Source organism: Tursiops truncatus, chromosome 8 (genome assembly GCF_011762595.2).
Source record: "Tursiops truncatus isolate mTurTru1 chromosome 8, mTurTru1.mat.Y, whole genome shotgun sequence".
Lineage (NCBI taxonomy): Eukaryota > Metazoa > Chordata > Mammalia > Artiodactyla > Delphinidae > Tursiops > Tursiops truncatus.
In genome coordinates, this window is record NC_047041.1 from 101,011,588 (window position 1) to 101,032,370 (window position 20,783).

Genomic DNA, 20,783 nt, shown 5'->3' on the forward strand with positions numbered 1-20,783 from the left:
ACGCTCACTGCCATTGGTCACTGCAAAGGGCAAGGCCTACTGATTGGCCGCGGGGGCGGAGCCTTCAGGCGCGAAAAAGGGACTGGGCTCTCGGTAAGATATAGGGCTCCCAATATTAATTTACGCTTGCGTATAAATTCTGTGTGGGAGGACCTTTAACCTCTCTCCTACGGGCTCCGGGAAGGCTGTTGCTTGAGGTGCCAGGCCCTCTGAGGAATGCGCATGTGCTGACTCGTCCGACTAGTACTTGAGGTAGTTGGCGAGGATTTAAAGGGACAGTGTCCCATTAAACTTCGCAAGAAGCTTTTCAGAGGCATATTTAGTGTGAGCCCAGTACGCATCTCTAGAAACGATTAAGTGAAAACATTTGCATTTTACAAAACGCTTGACCTTCCGCTATCTCATTCAACCCCCACAGCAACCTCTAAGGTGGAGATTATTGTCACCATTTTACAGATAAGGAAACAGATTTATAAAGGTTGCTGTGAGTCCACCGGGAAGGAGGTCTCACCTGGAATGCTTGACCGGAGATGAACTGATCTTCCCTTCTCTCTGTACTTGGTCAGGGCTCCAGCCCCTCCCTGGAATAATAATAATAATGGTTTTTAATATCTCTAATCCTAGAATTCGGTAAAGAATGGATTCTAACCCCCTTGAGCAGAGGTTTACTGTTTTGCACAGCCCTTGAGCTAAGAATGGTTTTTTTAAAAAAATATTTATTTATTTATTTTGGCTGCCCCGGGTCTTGGTAGTAGCACATGGGATCTTCATTGCGGCATGAGGACTTCTTAGTTGCAGCACGTGGACTCTTTAGTTGCGGCATGCGAACTCTTAGTTGTGGCATGCATGCAGGATCTAGTTCCCCAACCAGGGATCGAACCCGGGGCCCCCTGCATTGGGAGTGTGGAGTCTTATCCACTGGACCACCAGGGAAGAATGGTTTTTACATATTCAAATAGTTGGAAAAAAATCAAAAGAAGAATGTGATTTCATGACATGAAAATCATATGAAGTTCACAGTGTGTCCACAAATAAAGTTTTAGTAGAAGACAGCCATGCTCATTTGATTAAGTACTCTCTAGGGATGCTTTCTTGCTATAGCAGAGTTGAGTACTTGAGACAAAGGCCTGCAAAGCCTAAAATATTTATTTTCTGGCCCTTTACAGGAAAAGTTGGCCCACTCCTGCTCTACAGGTTTAGTCACACAAGCTCCCTTACACCATGATGACTTAGGAGATACCCACAGGTAATTATAATTCCATTTTAGCCTTACTAGGGAGATGGACTCTACTGCAATCTAAAGCCAAAAGTTGGCCGGAAGCAAGGGCAACCACCCTGGCCTGAGGGGTCAGGGATCTGGATTCCAGTCCCAGCTATGTGTGGCCTCAGGCAAGTCACTGCTCCTGTTGGTGAGACTGTTTTATTCCCCTTCGCCTGGGGTCGGGTTAGTAGGCCGGAAGGCTCATTACCTGGAAGGGATTGAAGAACAGCCTCTGAGAGAATTGTGGGGAACACTAGGAAGGCCCCATTCTAGGAGACTGGTTAATAAGATGGCTGCTCAGAAAATGCTTGTGGAATGAATCAAGAGGTCTGCCTGACCCCCATGACAGGCCAGGGGCAGAGCTGTGTTCATCGAGTGTTCATTAAATTAATAATAAAAATAATAGACACCATGAGTTGAGCCATGTGATGTCCTGGACCCTGGGCTTGTCACTTTACATGCATGACTTCATCTGCTCTTTACCACATAGGCTCATGAGGGAGGCACTGTCGCAGCAGAAATAGAAATGAAGTTTTCCCTCTCCTGAGAACAAGGTAAATAAAGGGAACAGTGAACAGGCTAGAGAAGAAACATAACCTGGCCTGAAAGAGTGAGTCAATCCTAGTTTTATTTTAACTGTTACTAAACTGTAATGTCTGTAGTTAGATTTGCCCTTCACAAAGCTAACCTGTCACCACTAATCCTGTGTAATTTACATTCTGCACCTGGTATTTGCTCTCCCTATAATCTCTAGTAGCAAATCACCCCTTGTAGCTGTTTGCATTTCAGAAAGGAGGTCCCAGACCAATAACCCAGAGACTAACGGACCCAATTACTGGGCTGCTGGACCCAATTACCAGCTTGCCTGACTCCAGCAGTGACTGTTTTGAAATAATGCAAGAAGAATGCAAGACATTCACCATTTTGATCCTTATCACTTACTTCGGACTGCGAACTCCCCTATAAGGATCCCTGTAATTCCCCAGGAAGGGGGGCACAGTTCTTGAGGTGCTAGCCTACTGTGTCTTCCCTTTGCCTGGCAAAGAAAATTTAAAAAGCCTCTCTATTTCTTACCTTCCAAATCTCTGTCTCCGTATTTTTATTCGGTATTGGTGTACAGGGAGCCAAGATTTTGGCAACAGCACTATTAATACCCCCATTTTATGGAAAGGAAAACTGAGGCTGTGTGCCTAAGTGCCTGTGGAGCAAGTGAATGACAAGCATCACTTCTCCTCCCAAAGGCAGTAGGAATAGAAAGGCATATTCTCGAGTCTAGGAAAAGTTGTCCTTATGTTCCATCTAGGAGGGAGCTACCATTCCCCTGCAGTGGGAATGGAGAGTACCACCTGCAAAGGGTGGGGACACCGGGCCATTCCCTATATCCAGACAGACCTCCAATCTGGGGTGGCTGCTTCCTAGGTTGGCTTCCTGCCACTGAGGCTGCACTCAGATCTTGTCTTTCACTGTAACTTTACTAGGAGCCACATCTGTCTCTCAGAAGTGGGTGCTTGTGAGTCCACTCCTAAGCCTGATTCCCTCTGTGACCAGGACACAGTGCAGTGTCTGTGCCACAACAGAGAAGTAGATAGGACTCAGAGGGATAGAAAGTTCCTTCCTGCCACCTCCCCCTAGACAGTACACAGTGAACTCCACAGAAATCCAACAAATACAGTGGCCCTGGGCACTGGACAACGGGATCTCAGAGAACTCAAGGGGTCTGGAAAAGCATGGGGCCAGGGTTCCTCCCCACAGAATGAAAAGGAGAGGGCCAGGCTTTGTGGGGCTTCTTGGGGGCCTCCCCACATCAGATAGGTAGGAACTTATAAGGCAAACCAGGTTCTATAGGCCTCAGGGGCCCTAGGGGGAGGCTCTCCCTTCCCTAGGAATGGCCCACCCAGAAGAAGTCCCTCTGGCAATGTCCTCAGTGGGATCATGATAGGTGTAAAATTGATCACGGAAGGTAGCCTGGGGGCTGTGGCTTTTGACTTGGCCATGGTGGAGGGCCTGGATTTTGCATTTTGTCTGAATTGTGGTAAAATATACATGATAAATGTTACCATTTCTAGAAGTACAATTCAGTAGTGCTAAGTGTATTCACATTGCTGTGGAACTAATCTCCCGGACTTTTTCATTTGCAAAACTGAAATTCGATACTCATTAAACAACAACACCAAACTGGGTGAATTTTGTGGTATGTGAATGATACCCCAAGAAAGATGATTTAAAAAATAATTTTCAACTCCCCCCGCCATGTGACATTGTATCTATTCTGAGACACAGTTCAAAGGCTATTTCTTGCAGGAAGTCTTATGTGTGTCCTCCACACTTCAGTGCCCCAGTCCTCAAACTGAGCACCCCCTTTGTACAAAGCATCAACCCTCCATGGCCAACCTGGCCTGGAGACCCTCAGAGTTCAGGGCACTAGCCCCCAGGGGACCTGGGATGGGGGGCTGGTGCTGGCGTGCACCTGACTTAGGCTGGGAGGTGGGGGCATGGACCGTGGTCCCAGCTTTGATGGTAGGCTATGTAACCCTGGGCAAAGCACTTCTCCTCTCTGGGCCTCGGGGTCCTCACCTGGTTGTAGAAGGCTTGGTGGGCCTGCCCTCCCCCAGCTTCCTCTGCAGGGGCGTGGGAGAGGCTTCATCTCCTGAGCCTGGGAGATGGGCAAGGAGGAGATTATGGGTTTCCAGTTGACAGACGAGGTCACCAAGAGCCAAATGGATAAGACCTGCTGAGCAAGGGGTTTCATCCTGGATCTCAGCCTGGCTAAACTGTGGCCTTTGCTCTTTATTGCTCCAGTAGGTGAGTACCTCTTGGGTACCCAGGCTCCCTCTGCAGCAGGGAAGGCGGCTGGGTGGTTCCACTGGGGTACTGAGTGGTCAACAAGGCCTAAGGCAGAGTGAGGAAGACTCTAAAAAGGGCCCCATCCCACTCCCTGACTTCATCGCGAGGTTTCACTGCCCACTCCTGATGCTCACATGGACCAGTTGTTTATTTAGGCAAAACTGCTGGGTGGAAGCAGAAGCAAGAAGAACTACAATTCTGCAGACTGTGGAAGGAAAAACACATTCACAGAAAGACAGACAAAATGAAAAAGCAGAGGACTTTGTACCAGATGAAAGAACAAGATAAAACCCCAGAAAAACAACTAAATGAAGTGGAGATAGGCACCTTCCAGAAAAATAACTTGGAATAACGATAATGAAGATGATCCAGGACCTCAGAAAAAGAATGGAGGCAAAGATCGAGAAGATGCAAGAAATGTTTAACAAAAACCGAGAAGAATTAAAGAACAAACACCTAGAAGAATTAAAGAACAAATACCTAGAAGAATTAAAGAACAAACAAACAGAGATGAACAATACAATAACTGAAATGAAAAATACACTAGAAGGAATCAATAGCAGAATAACTGAGGCAGAAAAACGGATAAGAGACCTGGAAGAAAGAATGGTGGAATTCACTGCCATGGAACAGAATAAAGAAAAAAGAATGAAAAGAAATGAAGACAGCCTAAGAGACCTCTGGGACAACATTAAACGCAACAACATTCACATTATAGGGGTCCCAGAAGGAGAAGAGAGAGAGAAAGGTCCAGAGAAAATATTTGAAGAGATTATAGTCGAAAACTTCCCTAACATGGGAAAGGAAATAGGCACCCAAGTCCAGGAAGTGCAGAGAGTCCCAGGCAGGATAAACCCAAGGAGAAACATGCCAACACACATAGTAATCAAATTGACAAAAATTAAAGACAAAGAAAAATTATTGAAAGCAGAAAGGGAAAAAACGACAAAAAACATACAATGGAACTTCCATAAAGTTAACAGCTGATTTCTCAGCGGAAACTCTACAAGCCAGAAGGGAGTGGCATGATATATTTAAAGTGATGAAAGGGAAGAACCTACAACCAAGACTACTCTACCCGGCAAGGATCTCATTCAGATTCGACAGAGAAATCAAAAGCTTTACAGACAAGCAAAAGCTAAGAGATTTCAGCACCACCAAACCATCTCTACAACAAAGTTCCTTTAGGAACTTTTCTAAGTGGGAAACACTAGAGAAGAAAAGGACCTACAAAAACAAACCCATAACAATTAAGAAAATGGTAATAGAAACATACATATCGATAATTACCTTAAACGTGAATGGGTTAAATGCTCCAACCAAAAGACACAGGCTTGCTGAATGGATACAAAAACAAGACCCATCTATATGCTGTCTACAAGAGACCCACTTCAGACCTAGGGACACATACAGACTGAAAGTAAGGGGATGGAAAAAGATATTCCATGCAAATGGAAGTCAAAACAAAGCTGGAGTAGCAATACTCATATCAGATAAAATAGACTTTAAAATAAAGAATGTTACAGGAGACAAGGAAGGACACTACATAATGATCAAGGGATCAATCCAAGAAGAAGATATAACAATTATAAATATATATGCACCCAACATAGGAGCACCTCAATACATAAGGCAACTGCTAACAGCTATAAAAGAGGAAATCAACAATAACACAATAATAGTGGGGGGCTTTAACACCTCACTTACACCAATGGACAGATCATCCAGAGAGAAAATTAATAAGGAAACACAAGCTTTAAATGAAATAATAGACCAGATAGATTTAATTGATATTTATAGGACATTCCATCCAAAAACAGCAGATTACACTTTCTTCTCAAGTGCACACGGGACATTCTCCAGGATGGATCACATCCTGGGTCAGAAATCAAGCCTCAGTAAATTTAAGAAAACTGAAACCATATCAAGCATCTTTTCCGACTACAACACTATGAGATGAGGAATAAATTACAGGGAAAAAAAACGTAAAAAACACAAACACATGGAGGCTAAACAATACGTTACTAAATAACCAAGAGATCACTGAAGAAATCAAAGAGGAAATCAAAAAATACCTAGAGACAAATGATAACGAAAACACGACAATCCAAAACCTATGGGATGCAGCAAAAGCAGTTCTAAGAGGAAAGTTTATAGCAATACAAGCCTACCTCAAGAAACAAGAAAAATCTCAAATAAACAATCTAACCTTACACCTAAAGGAACTAAAGAAAGAAGAACAAATGAAACCCAAAGTTAGTAGAAGGAAGTAAATCATAAGATGAGAGCAGAAATAAATGAAATAGAAACAAAGAAAACAGTAGCAAAGATCAATAAAACTAAATGCTGGTTCTTTGAGAAGATAAACAAAATTGATAAACCTTTAGCCAGACTCATTAAGAAATAGAGGGAGAGGACTCAAATCAATAAAATTAGAAATGAAAAAGGAGCAGTTACAAGAGACACCGCAGAAATACAGAGCATCATAAGAGACTCCTACAAGCAACTCTATGCCAATAAAATGGACAACCTGGAAGAAATGGACAAATTCTTAGAAAGGTATAATCTTCCAAGACTGAACCAGGAAGAAACAGAAAATATGAACAGACTAATCACAAGTAACGAAATTGAAACTGTGATTAAAAATCTTCCAACAAACGAAAGTCCAGGACCGGATGGCTTCACAGGTGAATTCTATCAAACATTTAGAGAAGAGCTAACACCCATCCTTCTCAAACTCTTCCAAAAATTTGCAGAGGAAGGAACACTCCCAAACTCATTCTATGAGGCCACCATCACCCTGATACCAAAACCAGACAAAGATACTACAAAAAAAGAAAATTACAGACCAACATCACTGATGAATATAGATGCAAAAATTCTCAACAAAATACTTGCAAATGGAATCCAACAACACATTAAAAGGATCATACACCATTATCAAGTGGGATTTATCCCAGGGATGCAAGGTTTCTTCAATATACGCAAATCAATCAATGTGATACACCATATTAACAAACTGAGGAATAAAAACCATATGATCGGGCTTCCCTGGTGGTGCAGTGGTTGAGAGTCCGCCTGCCGATGCAGGGGACACGGGTTCGTGCCCCGGTCCGGGAAGATCCCACATGCCGTGGAGTGGCTAGGCCCATGAGCCATGGCCGCTGAGCCTGCTCGTCCGGAGCCTGTGCTCCGCAATGGGAGAGGCCACAAAAGTGAGAGGTCCGCATACCACAAACAAACAAACAAACAAACAAACAAACCATATGATCATCTCAATAGATGCAGAAAAACCTTTTGACAAAATTCAACACCCATTTATGATAAAAACTCTCCAGAAAGTGGGCATAGAGGGAACCTACCTCAACATAATAAAGGCCCTATACAACAGACCCACAGCAAACATCATTCTCAATGGTGAAAAACTGAAAGCATTTCCTCTAAGATCAGGAACAAGACAAGGATGTCCACTCTCACCACTATTATTCAACATAGCTTTGGAAGTCCTAGCCATGGCAGTCAGAGAAGACAAATAAATAAAAGGAATACAAATTGGAAAAGAAGGAATAAAACTGTCACTGTTTGCAGATAACAAGATACTATACATAGAGAATCCTAAAGATGCCACCAGAAAACTACTAGAGTTAATCAATGAATTTGGTAAAGTTGCAGGATACAAAATTAATGGACAGAAATCTCTTGCATTGGTATACACTAACAATGAAAGATCAGAAAGAGAAATTAAGGAAACAATCCCATTCACCTTTGCAACAAAAAGGATAAAATACCTAGGAATAAACCTAGTAAGGAGGTAAAAGACCTGTATGCGGAAAACTATGACACTGATGAAAGAAATCAAAGATGACACAAACAGATGGAGAGATATACCATGTTCTTGGACTGGAAGAATCAATATTGTGAAAATGACTATACTACCCAAAGCAATCTACAGCTTCAGTGCAATCCCTATCAAATTACCAGTGGCATCTTTTACAGAACTAGAACAAAAAAATCTTAAAATTTGTATGGAAACACAAAAGACCGCGAATAGCCAAAGCAGTCTTGAGGGAAGAAAATGGAGCTGGAAGAATCAGACTCCCTGACTTCAGACTATACTACAAAGCTACAGTAATCAAGACAATATGGTACTGGCACAAAAACAGAAACATAGATCAATGGAACAGGATAGAAAGCCCAGAGATAAACTCATGCACCTATGGTCAACTAATTTATGACAAAGGAAGCAAGGATATACAATGGAGAAAAGAGTCTCTTCAATAAGTGGTGCTGGGATAACTGGACTGCTACATGTAAAAGAATGAAATTAGCACACTCCCTAACACCATACACCAAAATAAACTCAAAATGGATTAGAGACCTAAATGTAAGACCAGACACTATAAAACTCTTGGAGGAAAACATAGGAAGAACAACACTCTTTGACATAAATCGTAGCAAGATCTTTTTTGATCCACCTCCTAGAGTAATGGAAATAAAAACAAAAGCAAACAAATGGGATCTAATGAAACTTAAAAGCTTTTGTGAAGCAAACTACAAACAAGACAAAAAGGCAGCCCTCAGAATGGGAGAAAATATTTGCAAATGAATCAACCGACAAAGGATTAATCTCCAAAATATATAAACAACTTATGCAGCTCAATACTAAAAAAAAAAACAACCCAATCCAAAAATGGGCAGAAGACCTAAATAGACATTTCTCCAAAGAAGACTTACAGATGGCCAAGAAGCACATGAAAAGCTGCTCAACATCACTAATTATTAGAGAAATGCAAATCAAAACTACAATGGGGTATCACCTCACACCGGTTAGAATGGGCATCATCAGAAAATCTACAAACAACAAGTGCTGGAGAGGGTGTGGAGAAAAGGGAACCCTCTTGCACTGTTGGTGGGAATGTAAATTGATACAGCCACTATGGAGAACAGTATGGAGGTTCCTTAAGAAACTAAAAATAGTATTACCATATGACCCAGCAATCCCAGTACTGGGCATATACCCAGAGAAAACCATAATTCAGAAATATACATGCAAAAAAAAATACACATGCACCCCAATGTTCATTGCAGCACTATTTACAATATCTAGGTCATGGAAGCAACCTAAATGCCCATGGACAGACGAATGGTTAAAGAAGTTGTGGTACGTATATACAATGGAGTATTACTCAGCCATAAAAAAGAACAAAATTGGGTCATTTGTAGAGATGTGGATGGATCCAGAGGCTGTCATACAGAGTGAAGTAAGTCAGAAAGAGAAAAACAAATATTGTATATTAACACATATATGTGGAACCTAGAAAAATGGTACAGAGGAACTGGTTTGCAGGGCAGAAATAGAGACACAGATACAGAGAACAAACATATGGACACCAAGGGGGTAAAATGGCAGGGTGGGGTTGTGTGGGGTGGGATGAACTGGGAGATTGGGATTGACATGTATACACTAATATGTATAAAATAGATAACTAATAATGTGCTGTATAAAAAATAAATAAAATAAAATTCAAAAAACAAAACAAAACAGAATTGCTGGGTGGAGATTTCACAGCATAGTGTAGGGGATGGAGTCCAGGGGAATGAAAGGTGTTGGGGTCCAGAGTGCTAGGAAGGGGGTCCCGGACTACAAGCTGGAAAATTTTGGCAGGAATGCCAAACTCCTGGAAGTCCACCTGTGCCTTGGATACCCTGCAGCAGGATTTTGAACAGGAGACCCCAGTAGCACATCTTAGGTCCCAAAGGGGCTGGGAGTTCCATCCAGGGAGGCTAGCTTGCCTGGGGTGGGGTGGCAGCACCGGGGAGCACCCCCTGCTCTGACGCTTTGCCACTCCTAGGCTGGCCCTTTAAACCCAGATCATGATGTCACCTTAGACAGCGAGGGACGGGAGGGGGACTGCAGGCCTGAGGAAGGACTGCATTTCCCAGCAGCCTTGGGTGCACCACACCCCTCCCAGCAGGCACTGGCTCACTGCAGACTATTAACCAGTCCAGTGCCAGTTTCTACTGGGGTTTTGAAGCGTCCAGCCATTCTGGAGTGAGGGTGGGGTTCCCTTGGGGGTGGAATGCCTGGGGCACAGATGGAGCAGGCCAAATCTTTGGGCCTGGCATAGGATTGGGCCTCTTTCCTGCCGGAGTCCTGGCATCGCCCCAGCTTCCTGGTGCAGACTCCTGAGTCTTCCTCTCTCCCTATGCAGTCTCCCTTGCAGAAAGCAGGAACCCAGCGCCAGTTGGACCCCTTCCCGCTCAGCTTCAGTCTTGTCCCTGGGTGCCCGCAGGGATTACCCCTTTGGTCAGGCAGCCGCTTTTATTGGTGAGGGGACTACATCTCCCAGCTGCCCCGGGCGGGAACTTCCTGACGCAGCACCCCACCCACCCACCCCGCCCCCGGCCCCCAAACCCGCGGGGATGTGCGGGCCGACTGGGGGAGGTGACTTGATGTCATCGTGAGCAGCTGGGCGGCGGGTGCCGGTGCGCACAGAGCCGGGGCTCCTGTGGTGCTGCGCGGGTCGGGTGCCACGACTTGAGGAGAGGTCTGCGCGCTGCCCCGGCCAGCCCAGAGCCCGTCGGGCGCCCGCGCCCCGACGCGGGGCTGAGTTGGGTGCGCGCTCCGGCCCCCCCGGAGCCAGAGAGAGAACCCAGGAGCGCCGCCGCCCAGCGCCAGCGCCCTGAACCGGACCGCGGCTCGGGAGCCCTGAACAGCTGCTCCCTCCCCACCGGCAGCCCCTGGAGGGTCGGCGACCAGAGTCTGGGCATCTGAGAAGTGAGTGGCCCCCCCCTCGAGAGGCAGATGAGATCTGGGACCGAGGAAGGAGAAACTGAGGCGGGGGGAGGCTGCGGGTCGTGGGGGGGGGCAGGGGGATGGGACCCTCATTCTTGGGGAAGTCCCTGGTGACTGGATTAGTGGAGCAGAAACGGGGGCCCCATTCTGTTAGGGGCCAGGGATGAGGAACGAGGTCCCCGTTCCAGGTAGGGTCTGGCTGGCGGGAGAGGCCCTATTTCGAGATGGGTTGTTTTGGAGTCTGGGGCCTTTCAGTCAGGGAGAAGGGAGGGCCCTGTCTCCTGTGGGAGAGGGCTGCACCTCTCTTTAGGGTCTGGGCCAGGGTAGGAGGGAAAGAAGACTTGGGCGCTCCGCCGCAGCCCCACAGGCTGTCCTGAAAGAACTGACAGGCTCTCTCTGTCTCTTTCTTGCTGACCTCTCTGCCCTGACTTCTTTTTTAAAAGAGCCAGGGTGGGAACCCTAACTGGACTCTTCCGACCCTCAGGAAGGACCTGAGACCTGAGCCATCCTCCTCTCTACCGTGCTTGCCCCCCAGGACTGGGCAGTTGCCAGAGGCCCTGGGGGGGGGGCCAGGACTGTGCTGTGCTCCTCCCCACCGCACAGGATGGGCCCAAGTTAGTCAGCCCAGCCTCACGCAGCATCCTGCAGGCCCAGAGGGAAGCTCAGGGGCTCTGAAGGCTTGGCCCACCGCCTGACCGCCATGGAGACGAAGCTGCCCCCCGCGAGCACCCCTGGCAGCCCCTCGTCCCCAGGGCTGTCCCCGGTGCCCCCACCCGACAAGGTGGACGGCTTCTCCCGCCGTTCCCTCCGCAGGGCCCGGCCCCGGCGGTCCCACAGCTCCTCTCAATTCCGCTATCAGAGCAACCAGCAGGAACTCATCCCACTGCCCCTGCTCAAAGGTGAGCCCGGTCTTGGCTCCGGGGCTACCTGAGTCCTGGAGTGGGCAAGTGAGGTTTGGGGGTGGGGTGGTGGGAAGCAGCTGGCAGCTGCGATCAGAGGGAGTCTGGACGGCCCCTTCCAGGCCAGGGACTCCACCACCTGACCGCCACCTCCCAGCCCTCTACCCTCTCTGCTGACGCATGGCCTGACTGGCCTGTCATCCTTGGAGGTGGGGCATCTGGAGGTGGCACCACCCTGGGGGGCAGACCAGGGCCAAGGGTGGGGCCTACAGCTTGGGTTCCAGGAGGCCACTACCAGCCCAGCTGCTGCCGGGGTCCTGGGGCAGGTGCTTAGCACGCTTCCCTGCAGTCACCGTGAGGTCCCCCCAACTCTGGGCTACAGGGCCCAACTGGCTGAGGCAGAGGCACCCGAGAGGTCCTCGGTGCTGGCTCTCCTCCCCACTTCTGGCTCTTAGAACAGAGTGCCGCCTACGAGAGGGAGGCAGTGGCTGTTTGGGCACCTGTGGAAAGGCCAGGCAGCCAGGGTCTGTTCCCATGCTTTAAAGTCAGGCTATCGTGTTCTCTGAGCCTAGGTTAGGATGAAGAGATGAAGCTCCTTTACTTCACAAGAATGGAGGATGGGACAGAAGTTGTTTGCTTTCTGCAAGGAGTGGGAGATGGCACAAAAGCACGGGGTCTGGGGGGCAGAGGAGCCAGCCTTAGGGATTAGGAGGGCCCGCCCCTGCCCAGAGCTGTGGCAGCTGGGGCCCAGGCTCAGCCCCCTCCTTCCTCCCCAGATGTGCCAGCCTCTGAGCTGCATGAGCTGCTGAGCCGGAAGCTGGCCCAGTGTGGGGTGATGTTTGACTTCTTGGACTGTGTGGCCGACCTGAAGGGGAAGGAGGTGAAGCGGGCGGCGCTCAATGAGCTGGTGGAGTGTGTGGGGAGCACTCGGGGGGTCCTCATTGAGCCTGTCTACCCAGACATCATCCGCATGGTGAGCACCTGGCACCTGGCCTCCGGGGGGAGGGCTTGGTGCCCATGGGAACCCTAAGCCTGCCTGCGGAGCCCCCGTGCGGAGAATAAACCCACGGTCTTTGGCTTGGCCTCAAGGCCCACATCTTCCTCCCCCGCAGCCCCTGTCCCAGCCCCACTGCTGCCCAGCGCCCGGCCAGTGTAGGTAACTCAGTGCCTCCTGGGCTTGTCCCACCCTGCGCTGTTGCTTATGCTCTCCTGAGGCCTGGTGTGCACTCCCACCACGTTCCTTATCGCCATGGCCTGGCTCAGGTGCTGCCTCTTCCATGAAGCCTCTCTCAATGCCCAAGCTAGAAATCTCCCTTTTGCTGCTTAGAATGTCCTTAGACCTGACCACTTTCCATCTCGTCTTCCCTGCTGGACTGCACCTGATAGAGGGCAGGGATGTATCTCCTCCACCCCTGGGTCCCCAACCCTGGGCCCAGGTCTATCCATGAACTACATGTTCAGGTAATGATTGCCAAGGAGTGAATTGGTTGCTTGGGTAGGTGCTGAGGCCCATTAAACTTTGGATGAGCGATGTCCTGGTTTCCACCTTCAAGGGTTCTTCCGTAGAGAACCCTGACTCTGTCCCCTCAGATCTCAGTGAATATCTTCCGGACGCTGCCGCCCAGTGAGAACCCTGAATTTGACCCTGAAGAGGATGAGCCCAACCTTGAGCCTTCATGGCCACATCTTCAGGTATGAGGGCTGGGGAAGACAGGGATCTGAGTTTCAGAAGAGATCCGAGGAGAGGGTAGAGGGTCTCCTTAGGCCCCGGACTGTTGGATGAGGGCCACAGGGCAGGATGAGGGGGGAGGCTGCTCCTGAACTCACCTTTCTGTCCGTTCCCCTCCTCCAGCTGGTATACGAGTTTTTCCTGCGTTTCTTGGAGAGCCCAGACTTCCAGCCCTCCGTGGCCAAGAGATATGTGGATCAAAAGTTTGTCCTGATGGTGAAGTGGGGAGCCCAGGCCGGGTGGTGTCATGGGGCAGGGGCAGGCTCTCTGAGTGGCGTGGGGATAGGATGGAAGCAACCTGGCTTGGCCTCTTTCCTAACCCCTGATCCTGTGTCCCACAGCTCCTGGAGCTATTTGATAGCGAGGACCCTCGGGAGCGTGAGTACCTCAAGACCATCTTGCACAGGGTCTATGGAAAGTTCCTGGGGCTCCGGGCCTACATCCGCAAACAGTGCAGCCATATCTTCCTCCGGTGGGTGCCTGCGGCCTACCCCGCTGGGACCTGGGGAGGGAGGGAGAGAGCTATGGGGAGAAGACAGAGCAAAAGCTTCTGGGCTGGGGGGCCCAGTTTTTTCTTGGCAACATATTGTATAATTTTTGCTTATACAAATCCTGTGAGATCAGTAGAGAAAGGTATTTATTTCCATTTTACAGATGAGGAAATTGAGGCTGAGAGATGAAGTGGTTTGCAGGGACTAGGTCAGTTCAGGGGGCCTAGGATCTAATGTCACACCAGGCCTTAAGGACCCAAAGAATGAGATTCTTTCTGCAAATATGTATTGAGCGCCAGTGCCCACTGGGCATCAGGGACCCACATTGCCTTGTAGTTGAGACTGGCTCTTGAGCTAGATGGTCTGTGTTTGAGTTTGGTTCAAATATTTGGGTGAACTTGGGCAAATTATTTAAGCTCTCTCCTAGTCTCCTCGTCTCTAGAATGGGAATGATAACTATACTACACAGAGATAATCATCAAGATGAAATGAGGCAGTGCCTTCAAAGCACTCAGTGTAGCTCCTGGACCAAGGCCGGAACTCTGAAACATTAGCCTTTATCGTTATTAGCTAAAAAATAGGTGAGGCACGATCCCTCTCCTCCAGGAGCTCAGTGTATTAGATCCCTTGCTTATTAACTTTGCGGCAAGTTTCATTGAACTGCTGAGCCTTGATTTCTTCATCTATATAATGGATCTAATAAGGTCTACCTCCTGGGATAATTTTGAGAAGTACATAGCACAGAATAGACACTGTAAGTGTTTGTCATTCTTTTGGTTGATTGGCATGAGGAGCGGAGGACTCAGGCTAGGTGCCTGTGGACTGGATGGGGACCAGGTAATGAGGGTTAGGGTCTCGGGGAGGAAGAGACGAGTTGGAATGCTTCATAGAAGAGGGGTTTGAATACCAGAGGGGAAAGGGTGGGTGGGATGAATTGGGAGATTGGGGTTGACATATATACGCTATTGGTACTATGTATAAAACGGAGAGCTAATGAGAACCTACTGTATAGCACAGGGAACTCTACTCAATGCTCTGTGGTAACCTAAATGGGACGGAAATCCAAAAAAGAGGGGATATATGTATATGTATAGCTGATTCACTTTGCTGTACAGTAGAAACTAACACAACATTGTAAAGCAACCATACTCCAATAAAAATTAAAAAAAAAAGAAAGAAGAAGAAAGGTTTGAGCTGGGACCCAGAGTGGCACTGGTGGCTGGGCTGAGAAGGGTAATAAAGAGGTGGGTGTGGATCTCAGTGGGGCCTCGTTTGGGGTTTGGGGAAGGGAGCACAGCCTCTGGGTGGGGAGAGAGTTGGATTCATGTGCAGGCTGGGGGTGGGCAGGCAGGGTGACAGAGAGGAGGGCTGGGCCTGCTCCAACTGCCTTGAGCCCTTCTGCATCCTTCTCTTCCTCTCAAAGGTTCATCTATGAACTTGAGCACTTCAATGGCGTGGCTGAGCTGCTGGAGATCTTAGGAAGGTGACTCTCTCTGGGCATCAGCTGGGGCCTCAGGATTCTGGGGGGAGGGACTGAGGCCCAGTCATGCCAACCCTCCTCATCTCTTCTGCCCCCTCCTCAGCATCATCAACGGCTTTGCGCTGCCCCTGAAGACCGAGCACAAGCAGTTTCTGGTTCGAGTCCTGATTCCCCTGCACTCTGTCAAGTCGCTGTCTGTCTTTCACGCCCAGGTAAGGCCCAGGCCTGGTCCTGCCACGGCAGAGAGGTCCTGACAGAGTCAGGGCAGCCACCCGGGCCCGCAGAGCCAGCCTGACACTCTGATTTCAGCCACACTAAAAGCGTGAACTCACGGGATCCTCTCTCACCTTTTTCTTGACTAATTCTGTTCCGTCTACCGTAGAGAATCCCCATGACCGTTTAAGGCCGATCTCAGACATTGGCCTCTGAAGACTTCCCAGCCCCCTCCCGCTCGACCTGCCTGTGCAGGCTTGAGCTCTCCTCCTTCCGTATTCCCATAGATCATGATACGGATTCCGGTTAAGGAACCTTTTGTAAAATTTCTAAGGACTAGTTTGCTGAATGTTTCCCCTGTGAGGTCGTTATTGTGTCCCTGCACACCAAGCATGGTGCCTGGTGTATCCTAGGTGGTCAGCAAATGATTGGTGACTAAGAGAATAGACATAGGAAATGAGCCAATGTCTAGCGTCCTGTCCTGGTCCCCTCCTGACCCCTGTCCTCTTTCTCTATGCCTCCTCCTCCCCCACCACGCCCCGCTGCAGCTGGCATACTGTGTGGTACAGTTCCTGGAGAAGGATGCCACTTTGACAGAGCATGTGAGTACCTCTGGGGGGAAGGGCAAGCCCCCACCCCTGCAGGTCTGACTCTTTTCTGCCTCAACTCCCACAGGTGATCCGGGGGCTGCTCAAATACTGGCCAAAAACCTGTACCCAGAAGGAGGTATGAAGAAGGGCTTTGATGTCCACCACAGGGAGGTTGGGAGGGCTCAGCTTCCAGAGGGCAGGCAGGTGTGTGTCAGGGGAGGTGGGAACTGCTGCTCCCTGTGTCCCTTCCCCCACCCCAGGTGATGTTTCTGGGGGAGATGGAAGAGATTCTGGATGTCATTGAGCCCTCCCAGTTCGTGAAGATCCAGGAGCCCCTCTTCAAGCAGGTGGCTCGCTGTGTGTCCAGCCCCCATTTCCAGGTATGGGGCTGGAATGGGTGGGGGTGAGAGCCAGGGTATGGACTGGTAAGGTTGGCAAGTTGACCTAACACAGCTTCCTCTGCCCTCAGTTTCTCCTCTGGACCTTCCTGGGTCTAATAATGGGGAGATGCTGGACTTAGGGTCAGGAGACCTGGGGTCAAGCCTCAGATCCACCTCCCACTGGCTGAGGAGCCTTGAGCAAATCACTTCACCACTCTGAGTCAGATTAGGCTTCCTTATCTGTAGAATGGGCCAACAGGTGGTGATGAGAGCCGAAGGGATGGTAGCATAAACACATTTCATAAACTGAAATGGATGTTTAGCAAACGTCCATGAATGGGACGGATGGCTGTCCGCTTCCTTGGTGGCCTTAGATTTCATTAGCCCCACTTCAGAGCCCAGCAAGGCTTCTCCACACCATCCAGGCTGGCTGTAACCAGTGTTCTCCTACATGTGTGTGCAGACTTTCATTTTTATGAGCCATACCTGGTGGTTGTCAATTTTTCCTTCAGTTTACTGAATACCTCATTTGATGCTTACAACAGCCGTATGGAGGTAGCTATTATTAGCCCCACTTTACAGATTTGAAAACAGAGGCTGAGGGGTTAAATACCCTGTCCAAAGTCACGTGGCCAGTGTGTAGGATTCTCCTCTGAGCGTTGGACTCCTAATCCAGTGTTCTTTTCACCTCACCATGTTGCTTCCTCCCGTGGGTCAGATGAGCCCTGAAGACGGGGTGTGTGGAGGGCAGGGCGCCCTGGGTTTGGGGTTGGGGATGGATACCAGGCCTTGCACGTGCAGGGAAGCCACTGCCAGGCGCCTACTCTGCCATCTCGCTGCCCCAGGTTGCAGAGCGGGCTCTGTATTTCTGGAACAATGAGTATATCCTGAGCCTCATTGAGGACAACTGCCATACTGTGCTGCCTGCTGTGTTTGGGACCCTCTACCAAGTCTCCAAGGAGCACTGGAATCAGTGAGTGCCCAGGCCTTGACCTAACCCACAGAACCTGGGGCAGGGCCAGCCAGTCCAGAACTGGGGTTACTGCTAGCTGGAGAGGATCAGGGAAGGCATCCGAAGATGGCAGAGGGGTGGTGAAAGGGGCAGGCAGAGGGCGGTGCTTGTGGTGTTCAGGGCTGCATGCTGTATTTGGGACACAGGGACAGGCAGAATGCCAGAGAGGGAGGTGGGACCCAACTGAAATTGCTCTCATCTCTCACCCCCTCCCTTGACCCTGCCAAGAACCATTGTGTCTCTGATCTACAATGTGCTCAAGACCTTCATGGAGATGAATGGGAAGCTGTTTGATGAGCTCACAGCCTCCTACAAGCTGGAAAAGCAGCAGTGAGTGCTGGGAGGCTGGACATGGAGGGAGAGGGGAGAAAAGCAGAAAAGAACCAGTTCCTAATGGTTGGAGGGAACCGAAGAGGACAGCCCACATCCCACCTGATCAGATGTTTAAAGTCTTTCCCTATGTTTTTGCCAAGTGCTGGGGCATCCGAGCCCAGTTATCCCCTGCATCCTCCAATTATCCTCCCAAGTACTTCTTCCAGGTATGGAGCATCCTATACTTCAGCTGGGGCCTCTCAGGGCCAGGCTGATCCATCTACTCCATGACCACAGGCTGGGACCAGTCTCTCCTTAGTGCCTTCTCCCCTAAGTGGAGTCTCTTTGCAGGTGGGGTGGTGGTGAGGGAGGCTGAATTGCAGGTGGGGCCCCAGGTAAGGGAACTGCCTCGCCCTCTCTCCCCAGGGAACAGCAGAAGGCCCAGGAACGTCAGGAGCTGTGGCAAGGCCTGGAGGAGCTACGGCTACGCCGGTTACAGGGGACCCAGGGGGCCAAAGAGGCCCCGCTCCAGCGGCTTACACCCCAGGTGGCCACCGGTGGAGGTCAGAGCTAAAGATCCCCAGAAGGGGAGGAGCTAATCCCAGAGCTGTCAGTCCCTCCATCCTCCCTCCTGCCCAGGGGTCCAGAGAGATACACACCTACTCCTGGCCTTGCCAGAGGGGGCTCGGAGGGCTTCCTGTCTGGCCCAGCCTGGGCAGTTTCCACTGGGGGGAGAGGAGGAGAGATGGGGGTCCGGGCAACAGAACTCTCAGGCCGTCCTGGCAGGACTTGACCAGGGCAAGCTTGACCAGGAAGCTGCCATCAGGGATCTGCCTCTGCCCCACAAAGCTGGGCTACAGACTGCAGGCAGGTTCCCACCCCCTGCTCCCAGCCTAGGGCAAGGGGACTCGGCCCCTCACCTGCCCCACCTTGTGCCAGCGGGAGGTCCTTCCTCACCCCACCATGGGATCCATGGTCTATTTATTCTCCCCCAGCTCACCTGCAACACAGACATTATCCTGGGCCTGGGGCACCCTCCTTCCTTCCCTCCCCTCCCTTGCCCTGTACATCCTTGTCCCCTTTTTATTTATTGGGCAGGGGGAGGGGTGAGGGCACAGGCAGAAGATTCCCTGTGTCCTGGGGCAAGGGTGGGTGGTCACAGTAACCATGGTCTGTTCCCCTTTCCCTGGCTGGGGGTAGATTTAATAAAGAGAGAAACTCATGATCTGCTTGCTTTATTTAGGACAAAGAGGGAGATGAAATGATGAAGGACTGGTTAGGAAGCCAGGCAGAGGTGGGGAAGAGGCAGAAACGCCCCTCTTCTCACAGGGTTGGAGCTGTTGTCCTTGCTGAGGTTCAGGATATGTAGGATATACTCCAACATTAAACCCTCTGACCAAGGGGAGGGTGGCGGGGGGAGAAGGATGGGCTAGTAGCGCGAGAGGCGACACATGTCACACTGGCAGGCCCTGGCCGTGAAGATCTCCAGCTCCTCCCTCCGGTCCCCCCCACAATGCAGCTGCACCTTCACCTGTGGGAGAGGTGGGTGTCTGTTCCAGTCCCCTTCCTCAGGCCATCTTAGATCCCCATCTCCTCTGTCTCCCCTACCCGCAGCGAGCACCACCGAGCTGGGCCCCCTCACCTTCCTCAGGCTGCTGATGGTGCAGCACTGAGAGACGGAGGTGATGTTATGTCGATAGCCACTGGCCACCAGCACCGAGTAACGGGAAGGGAAGGCGCTGGACTCACAGTGGCCCACACAGGCCTGTGCCACATGGGAGCCCTGGCAGGTGCCTTGCCGGTCACTTCGCACCGTCACATTGAAGGCTAGAAGAAGACAGAAGAGCGGTAGATGGTGCCTTGGAGAAGGCTCGCCCAGCTCCTGTTGCCTGAGCCTCACTGGGTCCCTCGAGGGTGCTGCCTGCCCCTCTGTCCCGTCCATCAGCTCTCTGCTCCCACCCAGCTCTCTGCTCCCACCCAGCTCTCTGCTCCCACCCAGCTCTCTGCTCCCACCCAGCTCTCTGCTCCCAGGGTTACTTACAGTGCAAGTAGCAGCCTGGGATGGCTGCCTGTTGACCCTGGCCTTCAGTGACCACCAGGACCAGCAGGCAGAGGAGCAGGGTTTGGGGGGACGCCATGGGCATCTGAAACACAGATAGGTAGATAGATGTCTCTAGATGGGTGTGCAGGTGGGAGGGGGAGTTCTTTCAACACTGCATGCCTCCAGGTGAATGAGGCAGGGCTAGGTTGGTCTGTCTGACTGGGGTGAGGCCTGCCTGCGAGGGGCTGTCTTTTCCTTGTACCTGCCTTTGGGTGCGTGTGCATGTGGATGTGCGTGTCTGTCTCTCTGGATGCGTGTGAGTGTGCACAGCTGTCCCAGTGTGACTTGTGTGTCAGCCCACTGCCGTGATTCTCCCCCCGAACTTCCTCCACCATCTGGACCACGAACCTCTGCCTCCCTCCATCTGCCCCATCTATCTGCCCGCAGGACCCTTATCTGCAGTCCCCAGCCCCTCCCAGGGCTCCTCCTGCCTCAGTGAGCTCACCACTTCCAAGGCCCAGGAGCTGAGTGGCTTGTTGAGTGGCTCCTCTGGCCTCCTGCTGGTCTCCAGGCGGTGCTGGCTCTCCGGGTTTTTATTTGCCATCATTCTGGAGCCACGCCTTCTTGGAGGTCGGCTTTCAGGCCTGCCTTCTCTGCCTGAAGCCTCACAGCAAAACCACCTGGGAGATCCTGCTGTTCTCTGAGGTGTGGTCCTCTAGGGCGGTTTCTGCTTCC

General features: G+C 50.4%; 2 protein-coding genes across 5 annotated transcripts; one reads left to right on the forward strand and one right to left on the reverse strand.

Annotated features, from left to right (window-relative positions):
- The first annotated feature begins 10,162 nt into the window (after window positions 1-10,162).
- On the forward strand, window positions 10,163-19,229 carry PPP2R5B (protein phosphatase 2 regulatory subunit B'beta). Of its 4 annotated transcripts, none has more exons than XM_033861003.2 (15): window positions 10,163-10,883; window positions 11,345-11,800; window positions 12,577-12,773; window positions 13,391-13,492; window positions 13,653-13,745; window positions 13,871-14,001; window positions 15,444-15,503; window positions 15,604-15,712; window positions 16,262-16,315; window positions 16,389-16,439; window positions 16,564-16,683; window positions 17,529-17,656; window positions 17,924-18,025; window positions 18,169-18,234; window positions 18,434-19,229. In XM_033861003.2, exons 2-15 carry the CDS (start codon window positions 11,602-11,604, stop codon window positions 18,579-18,581), a joined length of 1,560 nt encoding a protein of 519 aa, XP_033716894.1. In that variant the 5' UTR covers window positions 10,163-10,883; window positions 11,345-11,601; the 3' UTR covers window positions 18,582-19,229. The 4 variants fall into 4 exon arrangements, with proteins under 4 accessions (XP_033716894.1, XP_033716895.1, XP_033716897.1 ...); XM_033861004.2 differs by having other exon boundaries at window positions 11,386-11,800; XM_033861006.2 differs by having other exon boundaries at window positions 10,167-10,883; window positions 11,715-11,800.
- A 207-nt stretch (window positions 19,230-19,436) lies between these two features.
- GPHA2 (glycoprotein hormone subunit alpha 2) lies at window positions 19,437-20,145 on the reverse strand. Its single transcript, XM_073809447.1, has 3 exons — window positions 20,049-20,145; window positions 19,650-19,834; window positions 19,437-19,538 (listed from the first exon to the last, which is right to left on the reverse strand). The coding sequence occupies exons 1-3, from the start codon at window positions 20,143-20,145 to the stop codon at window positions 19,437-19,439; spliced, it is 384 nt and encodes a 127-aa protein (XP_073665548.1).
- Between the last annotated feature and the right edge of the window lie 638 nt (window positions 20,146-20,783).